General features: G+C 44.0%; 2 protein-coding genes and 1 pseudogene across 6 annotated transcripts; 1 reads left to right on the top strand and 2 right to left on the bottom strand.

Moving 5' to 3' along the window:
• Positions 1-6,304: 6,304 nt before the first annotated feature.
• Positions 6,305-11,069, bottom strand: LOC136483380 (scarecrow-like protein 9). Of its 5 annotated transcripts, none has more exons than XM_066480423.1 (4): positions 10,735-11,069; positions 9,654-9,868; positions 9,390-9,502; positions 6,305-8,789 (listed from the first exon to the last, which is right to left on the bottom strand). In XM_066480423.1, exon 4 carries the CDS (start codon positions 8,622-8,624, stop codon positions 6,747-6,749), a length of 1,878 nt encoding a protein of 625 aa, XP_066336520.1. In that variant the 5' UTR covers positions 8,625-8,789; positions 9,390-9,502; positions 9,654-9,868; positions 10,735-11,069; the 3' UTR covers positions 6,305-6,746. The 5 variants fall into 5 exon arrangements, with proteins under 5 accessions (XP_066336520.1, XP_066336529.1, XP_066336544.1 ...); XM_066480432.1 differs by having other exon boundaries at positions 9,654-9,695; XM_066480447.1 differs by lacking the exon at positions 9,390-9,502.
• A 6,568-nt stretch (positions 11,070-17,637) lies between these two features.
• LOC136483374 (uncharacterized) lies at positions 17,638-18,321 on the bottom strand (annotated as a pseudogene).
• Positions 18,322-20,453: 2,132 nt separating this feature from the next.
• On the top strand, positions 20,454-20,909 carry LOC136456523 (uncharacterized). The gene has a single exon (XM_066456432.1). It carries the CDS (start codon positions 20,454-20,456, stop codon positions 20,907-20,909), a length of 456 nt encoding a protein of 151 aa, XP_066312529.1.
• Positions 20,910-21,602: the final 693 nt, after the last annotated feature.

The following is a 21,602-nucleotide window of genomic DNA, read 5'->3' as shown; positions in this document are numbered from 1 at the left end:
GAATACTTGGTAATGTCTTTTGGTTTGACAAATGCTCCAGCTCATTTCATGTATCTAATGAACTCAGTATTCATGCCTAAGCTAGACAAGTTTGTAGTGGTGTTTATTGATGACATTTTAGTATATTCCAAGAATAAGAAAGAACATGTGAAACATCTCAGAATTGTTCTGACCCGCTTGAGAGAACATCAACTATATGCCAAGTTCAGCAAGTGTGATTTTTGGCTTAAGGAAGTGCAATTTCTTGGACATGTCTTGTCAGCCGAAGGAGTTGCAGTTGATCCCAGCAAAGTGAAAGATGTGCTTGATTGGAAACCACCAGCCACAGTTCATCAAGTTCGGAGTTTTCTGGGTCTAGCAGGGTATTACCGTCGGTTTATTCTAGATTTCTCAAAGATATCAAAGTCCATAACTGAATTGTTGAAGAACCAAGTCAAGTTTGTCTGGTCATCAGATTGTGAGGAGGCTTTTCAGACTTTGAAGAGACTGTTAACCACTGCACCAGTATTAGCCCAACCTGACATCGAGAAGCCATTTGATGTTTATTGTGATGCTTCAGGTATTGGTATTAGATGTGTGTTGATGCAAGAAGGCTGAGTCATTGCTTATGCGTCCCGGCAACTTAAGCAACATGAAGAACACTATCCGACTCATGATTTGGAGTTAGCAGCTGTGGTTCATGCTCTGAAGATTTGGCGGCATTACCTGCTTGGTAATACGTGTCATATGTATACAGACCACAAGAGCTTAAAGTATATCTTTACTCAGTCAGAGTTGAACATGCGACAAAGAAGATGGTTAGAACTGATTAAGGATTATGACTTGGAAGTACATTATCACCCCGGTAAAGCAAATGTAGTTGCAGATGCCCTCAGTCGCAAAGGTTATTGCAATTGTCTGACGGTGAGAACAATGGGTTTGAATTTATGTCAAGAAATGGAAAAGTTGAATGTAGAAGTAATTCAACAAGGAAGTTTGACCAACATAATTGTTGAAGTCACTATTCGAGATCAAGTTATTGTTGCTCAGAAGGAAAACAAGGGTATAGCCCATATTAAGGAAAGAGTCAAGAATGGAAAAGCGGAATGCTTTAGCATTGACAATAAAGATGTGTTGTGGTTCAAGGATCGCCTGGTGGTACCAAAAGTTCCTGAGTTGTGGCAGTCAATTCTAGATGAGGCACATGCTACTAGGTTATCTATCCATCCAGAAAGCAACAAGATGTACCATGATTTGAAGCAAAGATTTTGGTGGACTAAAATGAAAATAGAGATTGCCAGATATATAGCGAAGTGTGATACTTGTCAAAAGGTGAAAGCTATACATTTGAGGTCTGCTGGTGAATTACAACCATTGCCTATTCCATCTTGGAAGTGGGAGGATATAAGTATGGATTTTATTGTTGGTCTACCCAAAACATCAAGAGGATTTGACTCAGTATGGGTTATTGTAGATCGACTCACTAAGTCAGCACATTTTCTTCCAGTTAAGGCAATATATCCTACGATCCAATATGCCAAGATGTACTTAGCAAGAATCATGAGTTTGCATGGAATGCCTAAGACTATTGTGTCAGATAGAGGTACACAGTTTGTCTCCAACTTTTGGAAACAATTGCATTCTTCATTGGGTACTAAACTTCTATATAGTACAGCTTATCATCCACAGACTGATGGACAGACTGAAAGAGTTAATCAAGTGCTTGAAGATATGTTAAGGTGTTGTGTCCTTAACTATTCCAATAAGTGGGATGAATGCTTACCTTTGGCCGAGTTCTCATACAACAATAGTTATCAAGAAAGCATTAGAATGGCTCCATTTGAAGCACTCTATAGTCGTAGATGCAGAACATCATTGAGTTGGTCTGAGCCTGGAGAAAGAAGATTCTTTGGAGTTGATCTTGTGAAAGAAACAGAAGACAAGGTTAGGCAAATACAGAGTAATTTGAAGATAGCTCAGTCCCGCCAAAAGAGTTATGCGGATAGACGACGGAGACCATTGGTATTTAACAAAGGAGATTTTGTATATCTGAAAGTATCACCAATGAAGGGAGTTAACCGTTTTGGTGTTAAAGGAAAGTTGGCACCCCGATACATTGGACCCTATCAAATTTTGGAAAGGTATGGAAAAGTGGCATATCGCTTGCAATTACCTGAACATCTTGCAGCTGTGCATGATGTGTTCCATGTTTCTCAATTGAAGAAGTGTCTCCGAGTGCCTGAACAGAATATTGAAGTTGAAGGAGTGGAACTAGAACCGGATTTAACTTATTCCGAATATCCTATCCGAGTGTTAGATCAGAAAGATCGTGTTACTCGAAGACGGACAATCAAGTTCTATAAAATACAATGGAATCAACATTCAGAAGAGGAAGCTACTTGGGAATCACAAGATTACTTGTTAGAAAAGTTTCCATAATTTTTAGCGTCAATATAGAATCGAGTAATGTTAGTTGAGCTCGGTAGTACATGTTGTGTTTTGTAAAAGGGACCTCAGCTGTTTTATGGACAGAGTTTGTATGTATTCTCGCGACACATTTCCTTTTCCATTACTTACCCTATGGCTTTGAATCTCGGGGCGAGATTTCTTTTAGGGGGAAGGATTGTAACACCTCGGGTGTTTAAGTATTAAAATCTGACATGTCATCATATGCATTGCAAAGCATTTGGCATTTGGTGAAAACTTTGATGTGCATTTACTAAAACAAGTTTATATTTATGTGGTATGTGTTGCAATGTATTGTTTGACTTAAGTTCAATGTTTGTTTGGATTTGGAATTTTTCCAGAAAACCCCGCTTTTCAACATTTAAACCCTACCCTGAAAATCCATTTCAAAATCTAAGCATATTTTGGGGTTGGGCCCAAAAGCAAAAGTGTAGAGCTTGGCAAGTTATACAAAGTTTGTTTTTGGAGTTTTTCAAGTTGTTTAGAAAATTTTTGAGTAAATCAAAAAGGCGTAATTCGGTAAATTTCCCTATTCAAATTCAAAAGTTCATTTCAAAATCTAGACCGAATTAGGAGATGGTTATAAAAGCAAAGTTGTAGAACTTTTGATTTTGAACAACTTTTATGTTTGGAGATTTTTGAGTTGTTATGAAAATTTGGGAGTAATTTGTGAATTTTGGCGAATGGCAAACTTGTAATTTCGATGAACAGTGTTCACCGCTCAAAGCTACACCGGCGGCGACCTTCGGTTTGCTTCCAGGCGCGGTCGTGGCCGTCTTTGGCATCGCGCTGGCGCGGTGAAGGCCACAGCGCAGCTTCCTTGCGCTTCTGAGCTGCTCTATTTAGCCCAGGCCGTCGTCGTTGGCCCCGTTCTCTTGCTCTGTTTTCCCGACACCACCGCCATAGCTCCGGCGAGCCCGCACCGTCTCCCTAGCGCCGCGGTCGTCTTGGTAAAGGCCGTTCCAGTTCCGTCTTTCTCTTGCGCATCCACCCAGCCAACTGTGGTCGGCTGATTTCGCCGAGAACTCGCTGACCACGCTCTTCTTCCTCGCGGCCGGCAGAGTCCCCGTCGAGCGAGCGCCGTCGTGGCCAGTACTCTACGGTGAGCTTCTGATCTCGGGAAGCATTGTTTCAGCTTCTCCATGATGCCGTGGTGCTTAATATCTTGTTGATTGCTCGTTTTGTCCACCACAGCCACTAGAACACCGCCGTCGTTATTGCTCGCACCGCCGTGATCGCTGTGAACGCCGCCCCGCTTCACCGTTGCTTCTCCGGCCTTAATTCTTGCTTGAACATGTTCGTGGTGAGCTACTGGATCTTCCCATGCCCTCTGTTTCCCCGTTTTCGGCTTCGTTTCGCCGGCATAACGTCGTCGAGCCACCGCATCCGCCATGGCCGACGCCAAGCTCGTAACTCGTAGTAATTCGTCTAGCTAGCGCCTTCAGTCGATGCGCCGGGATGATGTGGTCATTTTGGTGCCTTGACCGTCGCCTTTGGACTCGCCGTCGGTGAGTTTGCGCCGGTCAGCGCCGTCGTCGTCGTAGTCAACACGCGGGAGGTAGAAGATGACAGGTGGGGTCACCATGTCAGTGACTCAACGTTCAAAATGAATTTTTCTATTTTCAGATTTGAATGAATAGTGTCTGTTTTTGTTATTTTTGTGTAGATTTATTTAGAGCTCCAAAAATTATGAAAATTTTTGAGTGACTTCTTTGTGAGGTATAGTATTTAAGAAAAATATGAAATAATGTTTTTAAGTAATTTTTAAATGTGATAAAAATTGCTCAATTTATTCATAAATGGATTTCCATGATTTTTCTAGGCTTATTTATTTATCCAAAAATTATGAAATTTGTTTTGCCACTTAGTTAACATGTAATGAACATGTACTAAAATTTTGAGCTCAAATAGAATAAGTTGATTTATTTCATAATTTTGAATTAAATAATTAATTCATAAAAACAAATAGTAACCTTTAATGATTTAGGTTTTTGTTTGGACTTTTGGATTGAGTGATGACCTCGGGTCGTTTGTTGTTAATGATCCTTGGCAGTTGATGTATGTGTTACGAAAAAGATATAGTTTGTTTGACTTGCAACTGTACCGCGAAGGAAAGTTGTATTCAAATTATTAACTTTGCATCCATTATCGAGCATCATATTTCGTATTCCGCATCATGTTAAACATGGCATTGCTATTACGTGTAGTGAACGAAGGTGAACACGTGGTAGTTAATCAAGTCGTGGAAGAAGTTTATCCGTCTGTTGAGGTCGGATCGAATACTTGTGAAACGTCGCAGGAATCGGACTTTTCCGTCAACGAAGGCAAGCCCCGAATGCATACAACCCTACCTTGTATTTTATAAATTAATTTCGCTTTTGCTTTCTGTTACTGCATTAAGTGATTAGGAGTTAAGTAAAAGCCTAATTGGTGCATTACCACCCTTGTTATTCCATATTTACCATATTACCTATTTTAAACTCGTATATGCCTAGTTTTGCTTAGCTATGCGTAGAACGATGAAAGTCGGGTGACTACCTGCCATCTGCTAGTTTTAAATGGAACATTGGTTAATTATGTTAGCATGTGATATGGGAATGTGGAGTAATAAATCTAGACCGGGCGGACTCGGTGTGTGTGAGCCACAAGACATGGAGGTCTTGTGAGCGGGTTCTTTCCGCCTGTGTTGATTAAGGCACGTCCGTTGTTGAATTGCATGAGGTGAGAATTTGTAGTACTAACCACATACTCCGGTAAGCCTGAACTTAGAAATTCTATTAAGAGAATGGCTACTCGCGCACTGGGAGTGGAGAGATGGCGGGAATAGCGTGTACCCTCGTGGCTGGAATGTGGCCGGATTTGAGGTGTGCTGTATTCTCGGGTGGCGCGGACCCGTTCTTGTTTTAGAGGATCCAAGGGTAGGTTGATATATGTGAGTTGGGGACCTGCATATGTCGTGTGGTCTGGAATCCCCAGCTGGGCTTAATCGGTTCGAATCGTCGTTGCTCCTCGGTTATGGAGACTCAACTCACTGTTCATCATCGTAGAATTAATAACCGGAACTTGAATAAGGCTTGTGAATGTGCTGAATATGAAGTTTCATGATCTCAGTGCGGATCATGTCAGATTTGTATATAATTCTTGAGAAGTTTTCTATATAAGGAATGTTGTTAAAAGAGCTTTTACGCAAAAGAACTTTGATCATTGTTAAAGCTATACCTTGAATCCCTGAGCCTGCATTACTGAGTTTATCAGTTAATATTTTGGATAAGTCTTGTTGAGTACTTTCGTACTCAGGGTTCGTTGACCCCTTGTTGCAGGTGAGCCTCATGAGCAGATCTGTTTTGGATCGTGCTGCATGACTATCGTTCGTTCTGACGATGAGAAGTAATGTGTGATCCTTGGGCAGGATGTTTATTTTGGGTGTTATGTGTGTATTAATTATGCCACTCCACTACTACTATGGTTTGTAATAATTAAAGAACTTAGTTTGTAAGGTTTGAAATATATGTTATCGTAAGACTTCCGCTGTTGTTACTCTGGTTTTGATATTTGAATAAATGTTGTTATACTGCAATGACTCTATAACGTGATCCTGCTCGGAAATCGTGGATGATTCGGGGTTCCCCGAGGACACCCGACAGTCTTTTTAAGTTATTGGAAACATATGCATAAATGTCAAAGGTCGTCGGACAGTGACAGGTGCATATGGGCCCTATAACTTAGGAGGTTCTGCCACAAAAACAGTGTGTTATGATAATTGAGAAGTGAACAATGCTGAAGTGTTGGCATGAATAGGTAACTGCAGTCCCGCTCAAGGTCAACCAGGTTGCATTTTTTTGGAGCCACAACCAGCGCATCCATAGACCCCATTGAAGATTTACAAGATTATGAATGAATACCAACCCTCCGAGCTCGCTTGGCATACATACTTTTTTTTCCCAGGCAACAAGGTGGATACCTCCCGTTGATCTCCCTTTGAAGAAAAAAAAGAATCTTGTCAATAGCCAGAGTAGCCACATAGGGACACCAATTGCGATCAGTGGGTAGACAGGGAAGGTGGTGGGGAGAACCTGAACCAATAGACCAGGGTGCTCATACTTGCTATGTCTGTTCAATCTGTTATACCCATCACCTCTTTCCTAAATCTCATTTATGCCTTGTTTAATGTGGCACTTACATTTGTTCAAATGAGAGTCTAGACTAGAAGATACTTAAAGCGTTCTGCTGAAGATTGTCTGAAGGTCCTGACAACATCATTACAGGTTTAGCTGACTTGTTCACAAAGATCTACTTGGATCTTACTGATTAGTGTATGATTCTTTCAGTTTCCATGAGGACACTGCATGCATTATCCTCCCCTTCCATCCTTGCAGCAGCCATCTGCTATCTTCGTCGATGACAAAGTCTTCATGATAATGCTTGTTTTTTTCATCTATTGATCTCTTCAGGATTGCTTTATTAACAGGAAGTTGCTTGAACCCAGCCTTGAGACATCTCACTTGCCACTGTTTGTAAGTCTCTGGCCTCTCAATCCTTTCTGCACCCTCACACGCTACAACGTTAAGTGCACTTGCCCCAAGCAGATCCCTTTCTATCTGTATCCTATCTTCGTCACTCTGGAGAGCAGTTGCATCGAGCATGTCAAACAGCGCAGAATAATGGAACAAAACCTCTCTGAATCGTGGCAGGAAGAATGGGGAGCTGTACATCCCATTCGCAATGCCAAGAATGAGAACCTCTGGGTTGATCCTCTTCATGGTACGCAGTACCCTATCCCTTGCACTATCTATGTCTTCTGTCTCATCACCAAGATATTTTGTTCTGTACATGCAGTTGACTATAAGCACCTCATCATTGTCAATATTGAGATTCTCGATGCAGATATCTTCCCATTGTGAGGCGATCCCTTGGTACTCAAAAGGCACATTGAACATTTCTGCATACTCGGCCAAGCGTTTTCCTGTCGCCTCAATTATTGCACGGGGGCGAAAACCTGGCTGAGGTACATCTATTCCTGTGATACGAAGCTTTTGGGGGCCACCTTGCTTCGCAAAGCGCTGGATTAATGATGGCCACTGAAAGCCGAGTGTGATGCCAAAATCAATGATATGAACCTTTGGTCGCCCGTTCAATAGGTCAGCAATTGTTTGGTTGGAGAAGTAGTATGCCACCCTAGCAAAAGGGCACACTGCATTGAAAAGGCGGTAGGCCTTTAACATGTCTGTGGCCCTTGTTCGTTTCTCCATCAGTTTCTGATACATTTGACTCCCTGTCCCGGCCAAGCGTGCCTCAAGACCAATTGCAAAGTAAAGTGCCAGCCTCTGAGAGCCATCTCCATATGGTGAAGCGTGATGCCTCATCTTCTTCAGTAGCTCACTGGCAAATGGAAGGTTGTTTACTACTATTGCTTGTGCACACTGCATGAGATGAGCCCTGAGGTCAATCCCCTCCTCTTTCTCCTTACCTCGTGACTTCATCTGCCCTTGGCCATATCCTTTTCTCCGAACATTCTGTGAACTGCTGTTTGCTTCTTTTGCCTTAATTTCTCTAAGATGAGCAACATCACAATGGAACTGCCAATCACAGAGCAGAACACTGTCAAACATTTCATCCCGGGTTGTTTCACTAACCGAGATGGCCAAATGCTTACTGTTCTTTGCTTCCAAAAACTCCAAGTCCACATGTGGATGACTCTGTATTTTGCTTACATGCTTGCCCTTTTGTCCAATTGTTGCCTTTATCATTTGATTGGAATCAGGAAGGCCATTACTGTCCAGATCAACCAATTTCACAATACTGGGGACAAACTTATTTGCTTCCTCAGCACCTCTCTCAAATTGCAAAGACAAATAGTCACATTCAGAAGCCCAGTCATTGGCAACCAGGTGCATACCTTGTGGCCCAAGAATATCAGTGAAAAAACTACCACTGCATGCCTGTTCACTATAATTGTCTTGGGGACAATCTACTTGGGTATCTCTACTGATCATTGTCTCCTTAGGTGAAGATGGATATGCTTGTCCAAGAATATCATAAAATGGCTTCTCCATGGCCTGAAGTGCATCATGTCGTTGGTATATGTTGGCCTTCTCATCAGTGCCCTCCTCCATTAACAGTCGGTTTATGTAGTCGAGAGTCGTATTTGAGTTTATCTCGCAATACTCAGGACTTTCCATTGTGCTAGAGCTCCACTAGATCTAGCTGTTCTTGAAAAGTTTATGATCTACAAAAGATAGACCCCACCTTTCACTTTTGTTTCTTGGCCATGCGTTGAGGGATTTACCTTCCAAAACAGGGTTGCCGAAAATGTATTATCACAACTAAGATGTCCTGTTTATTAGCTGCAGAGAAAAAAAGGATAAAAGTGGTCAGCATGCTGCTAGTTCTTCTGTCAACAGAACAGTGAAAGTCCTGCTCAGAAATTAGCTAGCTTGAAACTTTGTGCCTCACAGCTTTTGTCCTCTTCTACTCAAATTTGTGTCGTCCCTACTTCTAATATACAATGCCATGTTTTTTTTTATTTGTGCCCCTTAAGGAGTTGATTAATTTTTTTCTCGAACACGCAAGAGAGTTGCTCATCATTTCTTTAAGAGAGAAAGAAAAATAGTACAAAGGAGAGAGAAGAATCCCCCTCCCCAACGGAAAAAAAACTAGACCAGAGCAACTAGCCTTCGACAACTGACAAGACCTGTGACTATGGGACACAAGGCCAAAGAAACTACTCTAGTACAGGCAAAGCGACAAAGAGCACCAACAAAAACTTAGCAAAAATCAAACCACAATAAGCGACCCAGCTAAAAACTATAAATTTGGTTATCATGAAATTCCTCTTGCGCATCCCAGAAGTAATCCCAAAGTTCACCGGCAGGTGGCAGCTACATGTTGTTTGCAAGACCAACTAATCAGGAAAAGGAAAACTTCATCTTTTGCATGAAACGTACAATAATTCTTCTAAAAGTTGTAGTGATCTTGTTTTATCCGCATAATGTAGTGCTTGTAATTGTAAAGTCATAGCTTTGGCAATCATAAGCTTGGAACTCTGGAAAAGCATCTCCTGTTGAGAAAAAATGTTGATGCATCAAAATTTAGCGGATGAAATTTGAAGTTGCATAGGAATATAAAGTTCAAACAGACTGTACTCGAAAAAGATGCAATTATAAATAGCACTTCTGCTTAGTCGATTGATGTGAATAGCAGAAAATTACCTAATGAAGAACCTGATTAGCTTTCTTCAATCTCTCTTAGCCCTAGTGGATGGTGAAGGAAGGTTAAAACCCATGAAATGAACTTGCTTTACAGACATGGAGAGTATTGGTGGTTGTTTGGTGCTTAAGAAAGAGGTTGGGATGTCTTGTCGTGATGCTGATGATTGGTGCTGCTTTTGGACTTTACTTCTTGTCATCTTTTTCTCAACATGTTTCTGTGGATGGGTTACATTTCTTGTAAGCATCTTCTTGGCTTTCTGATTTATTAAAAATATGATCGTGGCATGAAGCTAACAGAGTTTTCCATATGTCTTGTGGATACATTTCCTCTGTCACAAACTAGGCAACATTGTTATTCAGCCAGAATGGGCTATTTGTTTTTTAAAAAAATTACCAGATGCCTCAGAACAATTATACTTTCAACAATCAATCACTGCATAATAACATCAATAAATTGAGTAGGAGCCTCAGGGAAACAATATAGAATCCCAAATCATACTGGTAGTATAATGTAAGCAAGAAGGAAATTCACAAACGACTAAAAACTTGCTGGAAATTCTGAAAATTTGAATACAATTTACTTTTTTTTAGAAGTATTTCAAATTAATATTGATTCTAGATTCTTTTATTTAAAATGGTTCATGACTGTGCTCTTGTTTTCTTCCAACCCGAAACTAGAAGTCATTTTAGGATCCACATTAGTCAACGTTTTGTTCGACCATCAGTTTACAATGAATTATACAAACTGACAACAAACTACTGATCCTACAGATTCATCATGAAGAAGATTATATTACAAGTAAATAGACCAGCTCCCCTAAGCTTATTCTCCATGATTCACATTTTTGGTTCACATTCATTTATCTCCTGAACACACATAACAAATAGAATGTGATCCAGCATATGTTGTTCCATTGGGCAGTCAGAGGCAACTCAGGCAATAGATGTCAGGAGGTACTCAAATATCTCTAGTTGTAGATTGTTGAGGAATGGGTCAGCGGTGAGGAGGATTCTTCTATGGGATGTGTCGATCCAGGATACTGCAGTACACCTCAATGCATGACCGGAGCAGCTCAAATACCTTGGCCCAGCCTGACGAGTGAGTTGCAGGGGACGGCGCTCCTGCGCGGCATTCTGTCGGCCGAACACCCGCCGCGCGAGGCCTGGTTCCCGCCACGATAACGGAGATGGTGCCGCCCTCGCCTCCCCGCGCAGCCGCGCAGGAAGCCGCCCGCAAGTGTCGGCGAGTAGGGTAAGGAAGGGATCGGAGGAGGCCGCGGCAGCCTTGAAGACGACCAACTAAGATCCGGAGCGTTGGGACGTCGGCGAGGAGCCCTTGGGCGGCGGACATGGTGGAGAATGCGATTGCGGATGCGGCGGGTGGCACAGGCTGGCAACTTTGAGTTCCGGTGGGGAATGTCGAGCACGGCGCGGGCGGCAGGTGCGGGAAGAAGAGAGGCCGAGAGGGTGAAAAGCTGGACCCCTGTCCCTGAGGCCGGAGGCCCATCAATTTCATCCCGGTACGGGCCACGGTGGATGTCGTTTGACCGATTATGGGCTTAAGCCCAACTAACTTTGAGGTTCGTTGAGTTCAAAAAAAAAAAAAAAAACTTTGAGGTTCGTTGTGCGGAAGAAGCCTGTGGGCCCAACTCACTCCATTTCTAAATTGGAAGTGTTATATAAATTTTTTGAGGCATGTGAATTTTGTTTATAACACTTATTCCCTCCGTCCATCTGCTAAAAAAAAACTTATTCCCTCCTGCCCAAAATAAATGTACTTCTAAAGTTTAAAATTTGTCCCAAAATAAATACAACTTCCGTATAAGCTGCCTCCACGCACTAGCCAGTTGGGCTGAGTTACTTTTGTAACACCCTAGGTGTTTGGCTCCCACAAAATTATATTTCATTTCATAAACATGTGCATCATCTACCTCATCATGTCATTGTTACTGAAACATGTATATGCAACATTCTCAATTATGTTTGTTTCATACTTGATTGCTTGTGAATGGTAGTTAGTGCAACATGTGAATGCAACATGAGTTTCTCATACCTTGAAACATGGCAACTTGGTAGTGTAATTTGACAAGTGTAAAATTGCAACAAAGTCATGAAACATGTGAAACATGGAATTGCAACATTAGGGTAAATTGAGTGTTTTGTTGTTTCATCACATGTGATACTTAGAAGTTGGTGTAGCACTTGTGTAGAGTGATTGATTATGGTCTAATACACCTTAACTACACTTAGAGTAATTGATGGGACATTGTTCATGTGGACCAAAATGACTAAATTGCCCTCTAGGTGGAGGTTTGACTTAGGATGACCCATAGAGTGACTCTATTTGACTGATTAAAAAGTCCAACCTAGAGACCTTGCATGGATATGCACCCTTTACCAAAGTTGTAGCCAATTTATCAAGGAACAAAAGTCTCAATATGACCATCTCATAAAAATGGCTAGAACATACTCAAACAGGGCCCACAAGTCAGGTTTCCCTGTTGATTTCATACTTAGAAAATTTTCTAAGTCATAAATACCATTCCAGTTGGATCGAGCCAACTTTGGCTTGATACAACTCATGATCCAGGGAGAATTAGCTGTTGATTTCTAAATCAAAGTTGTAGCCCTACCATAGCTCTACAACTTTTATATACATTACTTCCACTAATTCATCACGGTCTAAGAGATCCAACGCTGTCAACTTCGCCTGTCAGTCGGTTCATTTGAAAACTAAATCGAGTTCAGACAAGTTACAGTGTTCGACAGGTTCAAGGTTCGATGGCCGCGTGTACGCCACGCGTCGCCGATCACCTGATCACCCTACCATGCGCCGTGGACGCCCTGGCACGGCCGGCCACGACATGAGCACCCCATGCGCCTGTCGACCGGTTCACAGCCCATTTTCTCCATTCCTTCGCCTCCACCACGCGCAGCAACAGAGCCGCAGCAGCTCCGCCGTTGCTGACCGAGCTTTGCCGTCGCCTAGCTCGCTCGCCACCGCAAAAACGCGTCGGCCAGCTCATCAATAGCTCCGCCGTATTCTCCTCTACCTCCTCCACCTCTCAGCCGTGCCGTTTGGGTCTTGGTAAGGGCGCATTTGCCGTTTCCACCACCACCGCCATGACGGGACCTCACCGGAGTTGGTGCTCCACGCGGCCAACTACCACTGAGGCTTTCCCCTCCCTTTCTCTTTGCTTGGGTAGCATGGTAGTGGCCTCCTGAAGCTCGTACCGAGCTTAGCTGCGCCCTACGGGGCCAGACCTCGCCGGAGCTGGCCAACCCGCGGCCGTGCACCGCCATGGCCGTCGCCATTCCCCCTAGCCACCGTAATAGCCGCAATTGATGGTACCCCTAGGTGCGCATGGGTGAGGTGAACACGCTGGTACCGATGGCCTCGCTGGAGCTGCCACCGGCGATGAGCTACCGCCGTCGTTCTTCTTCCTCCCCTATCTGTCTCTCTGACTTACGGGGCCCGCTCGTCAGCAGCCGTGCGCAGGCGAGAGCCGGCCGTGGGCCACGCTGCGTTTCTGGGCCACGCTGAGTGCTGACGCGCGTGTGTCGCAGACCGCCGTGCTTTTCCGGGTCGGCCCAGTAGCTGGTTAGGTTTTCCATTCTATTTTGTTTTATTCTTTTTCACAGATTTGAGTACATATTCAAAAATGTATATCTCTTGGTTGGTAGATCCAAATGATGTGGTTCCAATTTTGTTGAGTCCCTGATAATGTCTAGTTTATATTAAAAATATAATTTATGCCATATTTTGTTATGAAAAATGGAGTTGCTAATTATCTCTTTTAATCATGTGGGAAATAGGGGTAATTATATCTTTTTCTGTGTAGCTCCAAATGGCATGAAATTTTTATGGTGTACTGCTCATATCATGAATAGTTTGTAGTTAAATTTTCATACATTTTGGACACTGTATGTAGGAGTTAGGTAATTCTCTTATTTGCATGGATGGATCTTGTGTGAATTTTCATAATTTTTCTATAGATCCAGTAAAGGTAAAAATTGGTGAATGCTATTCTTATGATAGAATGATACTAGGAAAAATGTGAAATCTGTTTCTTGACACTTTTTAATAGGGTTTTCTAATTATGCTAGAAATAGACCTACCATCTGTTATTTTTGATACAGCAAGTTCTGTTTGTCCAATTGCTTTAAATTTTTTATGGTAGTCTATGTGAAGCATGAGGTAGCTACTGTAATTGTTGTAGACTTTTCTGTATAGTTTTACTATATGTTGCTTTAATCACCTAATTAACTAAATAAATTAGAAAAGGACATTAAATAATTTATTTAGAAGTTGGCACTATACTTTCTGAGGTTCCTCTGGTATGCACAACAAGTTGGTAAACTTGGTTTGGTCCAATTATGCTTTTGCATCATCACTAAATATTTAATTTAGTAAACCTGTCATTTCTGGATAGATTCTATGTTTACTTTAATTCGATTTGGTTAACGTAAGAATACTGCTTTGATGTTTACAAATGATTTGTAGAGAATTTCATAAGCTTTCCAGAATGTCCTCTTCTAAGTCATTTGAATTTGTAGAACTCTTGTTGTGATTGAATTAAGGAACTGCTCGTTTGCATATGAAACCTTAACGTTTGATTTAAGTATGCCTTTACTATTTCTAAGCTTGTGGTAATGTTCCTAGGTGTTAGGCCTTTAACTGACGATGAGCATCTTTATCTTAGGTTATGCAAGTTAGGTAAGTTGATCTTGTTCTTCAAGTTAAGTTAGATACATGTTTTAAAGTGATTTGAATAGAGCTGTTCTTAATCGGTACACAAGTGTCCAGTGATGTTTTCGTTAAACACTTACTATGATCCATTCATCATGAGCATCATGCCATTCCTTATGCATCCATAATATTTATCTTTGTGTATCTGCATGCAATAGGTGTACCGGAAGGAGTGACACTGCTGGAATTCAAGGAACCGAGCGGGGAGCAGCAGCAGCCAACATCGGAGGTTCAGGAGGTGCAGCCCTCGGGAGAAGTGCCAGACGAGGTCACTGTTGAGTGCCCGGATCACCGTCCGTGCAACTTTATAAAAGGCAAGCCCCGGAGCATATTAAGTCTCCTAATTTCTGAAATGCAGTTAAAGTATTATTGTTATATATATATTGTTGCATTAAGTTTAGGTGTTGGATACAAACACTTGCTGCATTGGTTATCTAATTCTTATCCAGATATTGATACCCTGAATCCTATGTAGCTCAGGCTCGTGTAGTGCTTAGCCCTGCTTCAACGCGGTAGAAGTTAGGTGATTTCCTATCACCTGCGAGATATAGGGATATACATATGGCATGGTTGGCTATATTTGCTATCGTGGAAAAGAACCTGTCTTAATTTGAAATGAAGACCGGGCAGAGGCTTGCTGGTTTGTAGTGACTCCGTCTGTGTCGCTTAAGGACCGAATCTTGGAGCTTTTCCTGTTCATGTTGAACGCATGCCTCTCTCTTAGTTGGCTGGGTCAAGAGACTGACCACGAAGCCGAGTAGCTCATCTCAGGTCGGGAGTCGATAAGTATAAAGTACGCCTCGGAAGGGAGCCATAGGCGTGAGTCCAAGGGTAGGTGATTTAAAAGTCCTGATCGTCCTGGCAGAAGGAAAATCCCTGAGAGTGCTGGCGCTGATCGAACCCGCGAATTTGATTCCTGAGTTGTACCAAAGGTGACCCACGGCTAACTTTGCAAAGTATGCTAGGGTGAGAGTTAGGAATACCTCCTCAGCTGAGTTGTAATTCGATTCGAGACGTTGTCTCTCACCAGTTAGTGAGAACTTGACGGGCTTATCTCCAAAGTAGATACACTAAATAACATAATGGTTTAGAAATGATGATATGATGATGACAGCCTGATTATACCTGCTATGGTTAATATTGTTTGCTCCTAATAAGTGAGTGCCATAGTACAGGTGCTAATCTAGTGGACAGGTAAATGATGATAAACTTGATGCTAAATTTAAATTGGTCACTATATTCATAAGCTCTTTTATGCAACTGTGTCAAGCTAGCCCATCTCATAAGCCTTGCATGACCCTTGGTGTCTTTTATTTTTGGTTTTGATGGGTAAGTCTAGCTGAGTACCTTCTCGTACTCAAGGTTTATCTCCCATCTATTACAGATGACCAGTTTTACTTTGGTTGCTGGAAGTATTGCCTTCTCTCGTCTGGGGATGAAGACTAGACCGTTGGGCGTGGTCTCTCCTAGTTCTCGTACCTGAAGATGCTTTTATGGGACATGACTAAGATCTGGCAATATATTTGAAACTATGAAGTTATGTACTAAACTATGTTGCTTCCGCAAATTTGAACTTGGTTTGTAATCTTTTATTTGAACTCTGATGGATGTAATCCGAATGCCACTTGTGAAATGTTGTAACGAATGATGTGTTGTGTTGAATCATTACGGTCTTGGTTTGTATGTCTGGAGTTGTTTGAAATCCTTCGTGATTTCCGGACTACCGGAATTATGGGAGCTTAAGTATAGGAATTTAACCACTTCAGTGATTGTTTTTGTACTTACGTTCTTATAATTTGGTCGGTTCTGTTACAAATTTCTCATAAAGATAGCACCCGCAACCATATTTATTAGGGGCAAAGATGGAAAACTAACCCCTAATTAATCATCCTTGGTTACCGCAATCATGTCCTAAACGTCAGGTTTTTTGGGTATGGAGGGAGTATAAGACAAACCAACTCTAGTTGTCTTTTTCTACTTTTTCTTTTCCCGAGTTACAATGATTACATCTTTACAAGGGTATAAATGTAATTTCTCATTAGCATTGATCTTCGCACCAAAGCTCTAGAAGTACATTTATCTTGGGACGGAAGGAGTAGATATAAGTTATGTCTAAATGTATAATGCAAGTTATATATATATATATATATATATATATATAAACTAAAAGAATTTATAATTTGTAATGCTCCACCGTAGGCATCCAATCCGCGTCAGGACGTTCGACGCTATGTGGACTCACGTTGTTCACATATTATACCCATCACACAAATATCTTATACTTTTGTCAGGTAGCCACTTAAACTTATTCTCTCCGGTTCCATCTAGTATCTCTCTCTTCCGTCTCTCCATTCAAAATAACAGGGATACGAAGGATGCTGTGGAGCTTGTGCATCTCCTCCTCATCTCGAACTCGCGCAGCCACCCACCCTGCTTGTGTCATGGCCATACCCCTCCTACTCTCTGCGCGCTACCGCGCGGAGAGCCTCGTGTTGCCGGTGAGCTCCGTGCCGTCGACACCCATGTGTTATTGTTGAACTCTGCGCGCACTGCAGTCGACGAGCTGCGTGTTGCCGGCGAGCTACGCCGCCGAGATCCACGCCGTCGATGAGCTCCGCAACTAGCGACCTTCGTGGCATTGAGCTCCGCATCGATGAGCCTCGATTCACCCAAGCAGTAAGAAGATGTTGCGCCATAAGTGTATGTTTCAAGTGTTTCATATGTATGTTACAAGTGTTTCATATGGATGTTGCATATGTTGACAGGGCAATACACGTATGTTGCAAGTGTATTGTTCTAGATGTTTCAGTTGTTTCAGTCATATGTTGCGAGTGTTTTATCTTGATATTGCATATGTTCCACACATACTCCCTTCGTCCCTAAATATCTTCGCTTTTAGTTTTCGTGCCGTAAGTTTAACTGGATTTGAAAAAAATATGTGCAACATTTGTATGTCTAAATAAATTTATTATAAAAATAGATCTATCTCTAATGATATTATTTTTTACCATAAATATTAATATTATATATATATATACACCATAAATATTAATATTATATATAAAAATAAAAATAAAAATAGAACCAACCTATAAAAATAGAACCAACCTATAATAAAAATAAAAATAGAACCAACATATAAATAGATCTATCTCAATTTAATATTATATACCATAAATATTAATATTAAATTCTAAAAAAATAAAAATAGAAGCAGTCATATCAAATCGGGAACTTAACCGGACAGGTCCAGCAGAAAGAACCAACCTATGGTAACTGTATACGCTGGTCAGCTGGAATATCCCAGACGGTGAATCCATCCAGTCCAGGTGTAAAAAACTAAGCAGAGCCGACGATACAACACATCAACTGTACAGCACAAAAGTTTTTCATAGAACCTACTCCGTATCATTTACTATGACCACGCCTGCACTCGAGTTATTTTCTACTTGAGGTAGAACGGCGGGCGGAACATCTGGAAGGACGACTTGTGCGATGCCAACACCAGCAGGAGCGCCACCACCGCCGCGACAGCCCACGGCGACGTGCCGCTGCCGCCGCGGTCCGTGTCCGACGACGCGCCACCTTCAAACTGGCCCCGCCACCACCAGGACACGGCCGGCACGACGAGCCTACCGTCGGCGTCGAACAGCGCGTGGTGCGCGAGCACGACCAGCGCGAGGAGCCCGAGCAGCAGGCCTGCGCGCGCCTGCGCAGCTGCTCCTCGTACTCGTCGATCTGCCATGTCAGGTAGAGGAAGAAGGCGACGATGCTCGAAACGGCAAGCAACGGCCCCTGCGGCATGCCGCCGCCGCCGTCCAGCCACCCTTGCCGCCATCTGAGTTCTCCTGTCGTCTCGTCCATGGAGAAACGGAGACGTGTGACCGTAGACAGCCCGTGGATGATGTGTTAGCCTAGAAATCGTTGTCATCCGTGATCCGTGCTGTGAGCTTGGCGCCTGGTTTTATAAGCTAGTGGTTGTGCCTGTAACTTAATTATGTGTGACTAGATTGGAAGGGTGTAGATGCATGCCGAAATGCCCCCGCGTGCCCTTTATTTGTGGAAGTGGGCACGTGATGGCAGCGCCGCTGTCTGGATCACTCGGGCGACAAGCAGCAAGCTTCTAGATGCAATTCCGGCCACATAATCATCATCTACAGAATACTAGAATTCTTTTGTGGCAATACAATCTGTCAATTTCCAACAGAATATATAATAGAGAAAAGAGAATTTAGAGAAGAAAAAAAAGCTAAACGATGTTACGACCCCGTCAATACAAGTGTGTTTCGAGCAAGAAATTTCATGGCACAAGTCCAAACAATTTGACACAAAGTGGAGTTCTTTGACTCCATAATGTAGTTCAGTTCAGTCTAACACCTGCATACCAGGAGCTTGCTCGGTTCCCAGCCGCAGTGCGCCACACCCATCCCGATCAGAGCACTAACGAAGAGCAATCAGCAATCGGACCACATCTTCAACTTCAACGCCCACGCCTATGCCCGCCGGACGGCCGGAGGACGAAGCAGATCATACGCCTATTGTGGATGGAGAGACTCTCCGCAGTCCACGAAAGTAGACAGCACCGTCGTCCTCATGGACGGCGCCCCGTGTTGTGTACGAAACCAGAGTGGGAAATAAAGAATGTGTGTTGACTATACGGATCTTAACAAAACGTGTTTAGAGGATCTGTTTTCTTTGCCATGCATAGACCAAGTAGTCGACTCTACCTCAGGGTGTGAAACCCTTTGTTTTCTTGATGTGTACTCCGGGTACCATCAAATCACGATGAAAGAGTCTGATCAGCTCGCGACATCTTTCATCACCCCCTTCGGATCGTTCTGCTATGCCACAATGTCGTTTGGTCTGAAGAACGTTGGGGCTACGTACCAGCGTTGTATGCTCAAGTGTTTCGGAGACCTCATCGGGCGAACCGTTGAGGCCTACGTGGACGACATCGTGGTCAAGTCCAAATAGGCTAGTCAGGTCGTAGCCGACCTTGAGCAAACCTTTACAAAACTCCAAGCAAACGGCATTAAGCTCAACACCGAGAAGTGCATTTTCGGGGTCCCGAGGGGTATGCTGCTGGGTTTCATCGTCTCCGAGCGCAGCATCGAAGCCAACCCGGAAAAGATCTCGGCCATCACAAGGATGAGCCCGATTCAGAACATAAAGGGGTACAACGAGTTACGGGGTGCCTTGCCACGCTCAGCCGTTTCATCTCGCGCCTCGGCGAATGAGGCCTCCCCATCTATCGATTTCTAAAGAAGGCCGACCATTTTGAATGGACGCCCGAGGCCCAGGAGGCGCTTGATAAGGTCAAGCAGCTTCTGACGAAGGCCCTAATCCTGGTTCCTCCGACCGACAGAGAACCGCTTCTGCTCTACATTACGGCCACCACGCAGGTGGTCAGCGTCGCTTTGGTGGTGGAGCGAGAAGAAGAGGGACACTCCCTCAAAGTACAATATCCAATGTACTTCATTAGCGAGGTCCTATCCGAGTCCAAGACCCGCTATCCCCAGATCCGGAAGCTCGTGTACGCCGTCCTCATCGCCAAGAGGAAGCTACGCCACTACTTCGAGTCACATCCGATGACGGTCGTGATGTCCTTCCCCCTCAGCGAGGTCGTCTAAAACCAGGATGCCACGGGAAGGATCGTGAAGTGGGCACTCGAGCTGATGGGTCAAGGCATTGCGTATGCCCCCCGGACGACCATCAAGTCCCAAGTGCTGGCTGATTTCGTTGCAGAGTGGATGGAGGTCCAAATGCCACCAGCGATCGTCGATAAAGAGTACTAGACGATGTACTTCGACGGATCGATAATGAAGAAAGGCGCTGGCACAGGGCTGGTCTTCGTTTCTCCCCTTGGGGTATGCAAGAGGTACATGGTTCACATCCATTTTCCCTCTTCCAACAATGTGGCCAAATATGAGGCACTCGTCAACGGCCTGTGCATCGCCATCGAGCTCGGTATTCGATGCCTCGACGTCTGGGGCAACTCCTAGCTGGTCATCAACCAAGTCATGAAGGAGTTGAGCTGCCACAACGCCAAGATGGCTGCATACTGCCAAGAAGTCCGCCAGCTGGAGGACAAGTTCGATGGCCTCGAGCTTAATCATATCCCGAGGCATCTCAATGAGGCGGCCGATGCGCTGGCGAAAGTAGCATCTGGCCGAGAGCTGGTGCCGACAGGCGTCTTTGCCAGTGATCAGCATAAGCCCTCGGTTGGCTACGAGGAGCTAGAACAAGCCGGTGATGGATCGTCCGCCCTAGGCTTAGGGGCTAACCAACCATCAACTCCATCCGACCCTGAAGTCATGGAGCTTGACAAGGATCCAGTGACAGAGCCTGACCCTCTGGTCGACTGGAAGACGCCTTACCTTGACTACCTCCTCCGTGAGGCGCTGCCGACAGACAAAATGGAGGCTCGGTGGCTCGAGTGTCGCGCCAAGTCCTTCATCCTTGTTGAGGGCGACCTCTACAAGCGAAGCTACACCAGGATCCTGTAGCGCTGCATCCCAATCGAACAGGACAAGCGGCTGTTGAGCGACATCCACGGTGGGGTCTGCGGTCACCATGCCACGCCGAGAACCCTCATCGAAAACACATTCCTACAAGGCTTCTACTGGCCGACCATAGTAGCTGACGCCAACAGATTGTGCGCACCTACAAAGGGTATCAGTACTACGCCCAGTAGACCCACCTACCGGCCCAAGCGCTCTAGACGATCCCCATCACGTGGCCATTCGTGGTCTGGGGGCTCGATCTGGTCGGACCTCTCAAAAGAGCACCCGGAGGCTATACCCACTTGCTTGTCAGTGGATAGAGGCTCAACCAATTTCCGCGATCAAGTCCAAGCAAGCCATGTTGTTCTTCCTAGATATCGTCCATTGCTTTGGAGTACCGAACTCCATTATCACGGACAACGACTCGCTGTTCATCGGGAAGAAGTTCCTCCAATTATGCGATGAATATCACATCCACGTCGACCAGGCCACCGTAGCACACCCCCGCACGAATGGGCAGGATGAGTGCGCAAACGACATGGTTCTACAAGGCCTCAAGCCTAGGATCTTCAACCAGTTGAACAAGTTTGGCGGACGATGGGTCGTAGAGCTTCCTGCGGTGCTCTGGAGCCTGAGGATGACACTCAGCTGGGCCACCGGCTAGACACCATTCTTCATGGTCTATGGTTCTAAGGC

Source organism: Miscanthus floridulus, chromosome 1, assembly GCF_019320115.1.
Source record: "Miscanthus floridulus cultivar M001 chromosome 1, ASM1932011v1, whole genome shotgun sequence".
NCBI lineage: Eukaryota > Viridiplantae > Streptophyta > Magnoliopsida > Poales > Poaceae > Miscanthus > Miscanthus floridulus.
The sequence above is the reverse complement of the archived record's forward strand: the minus strand, read 5'-3'. Positions and strand labels throughout refer to the sequence as shown.

Bases quoted from the DNA above. Each gene is read 5' to 3' on its own strand.
- LOC136483380 (XM_066480423.1), bottom strand. From the start codon at position 8,624: ATGGAAAGTCCTGAGTATTGCGAGATAAACTCAAATACGACTCTCGAC.
- LOC136456523 (XM_066456432.1), top strand. From the start codon at position 20,454: ATGGCTGCATACTGCCAAGAAGTCCGCCAGCTGGAGGACAAGTTCGAT.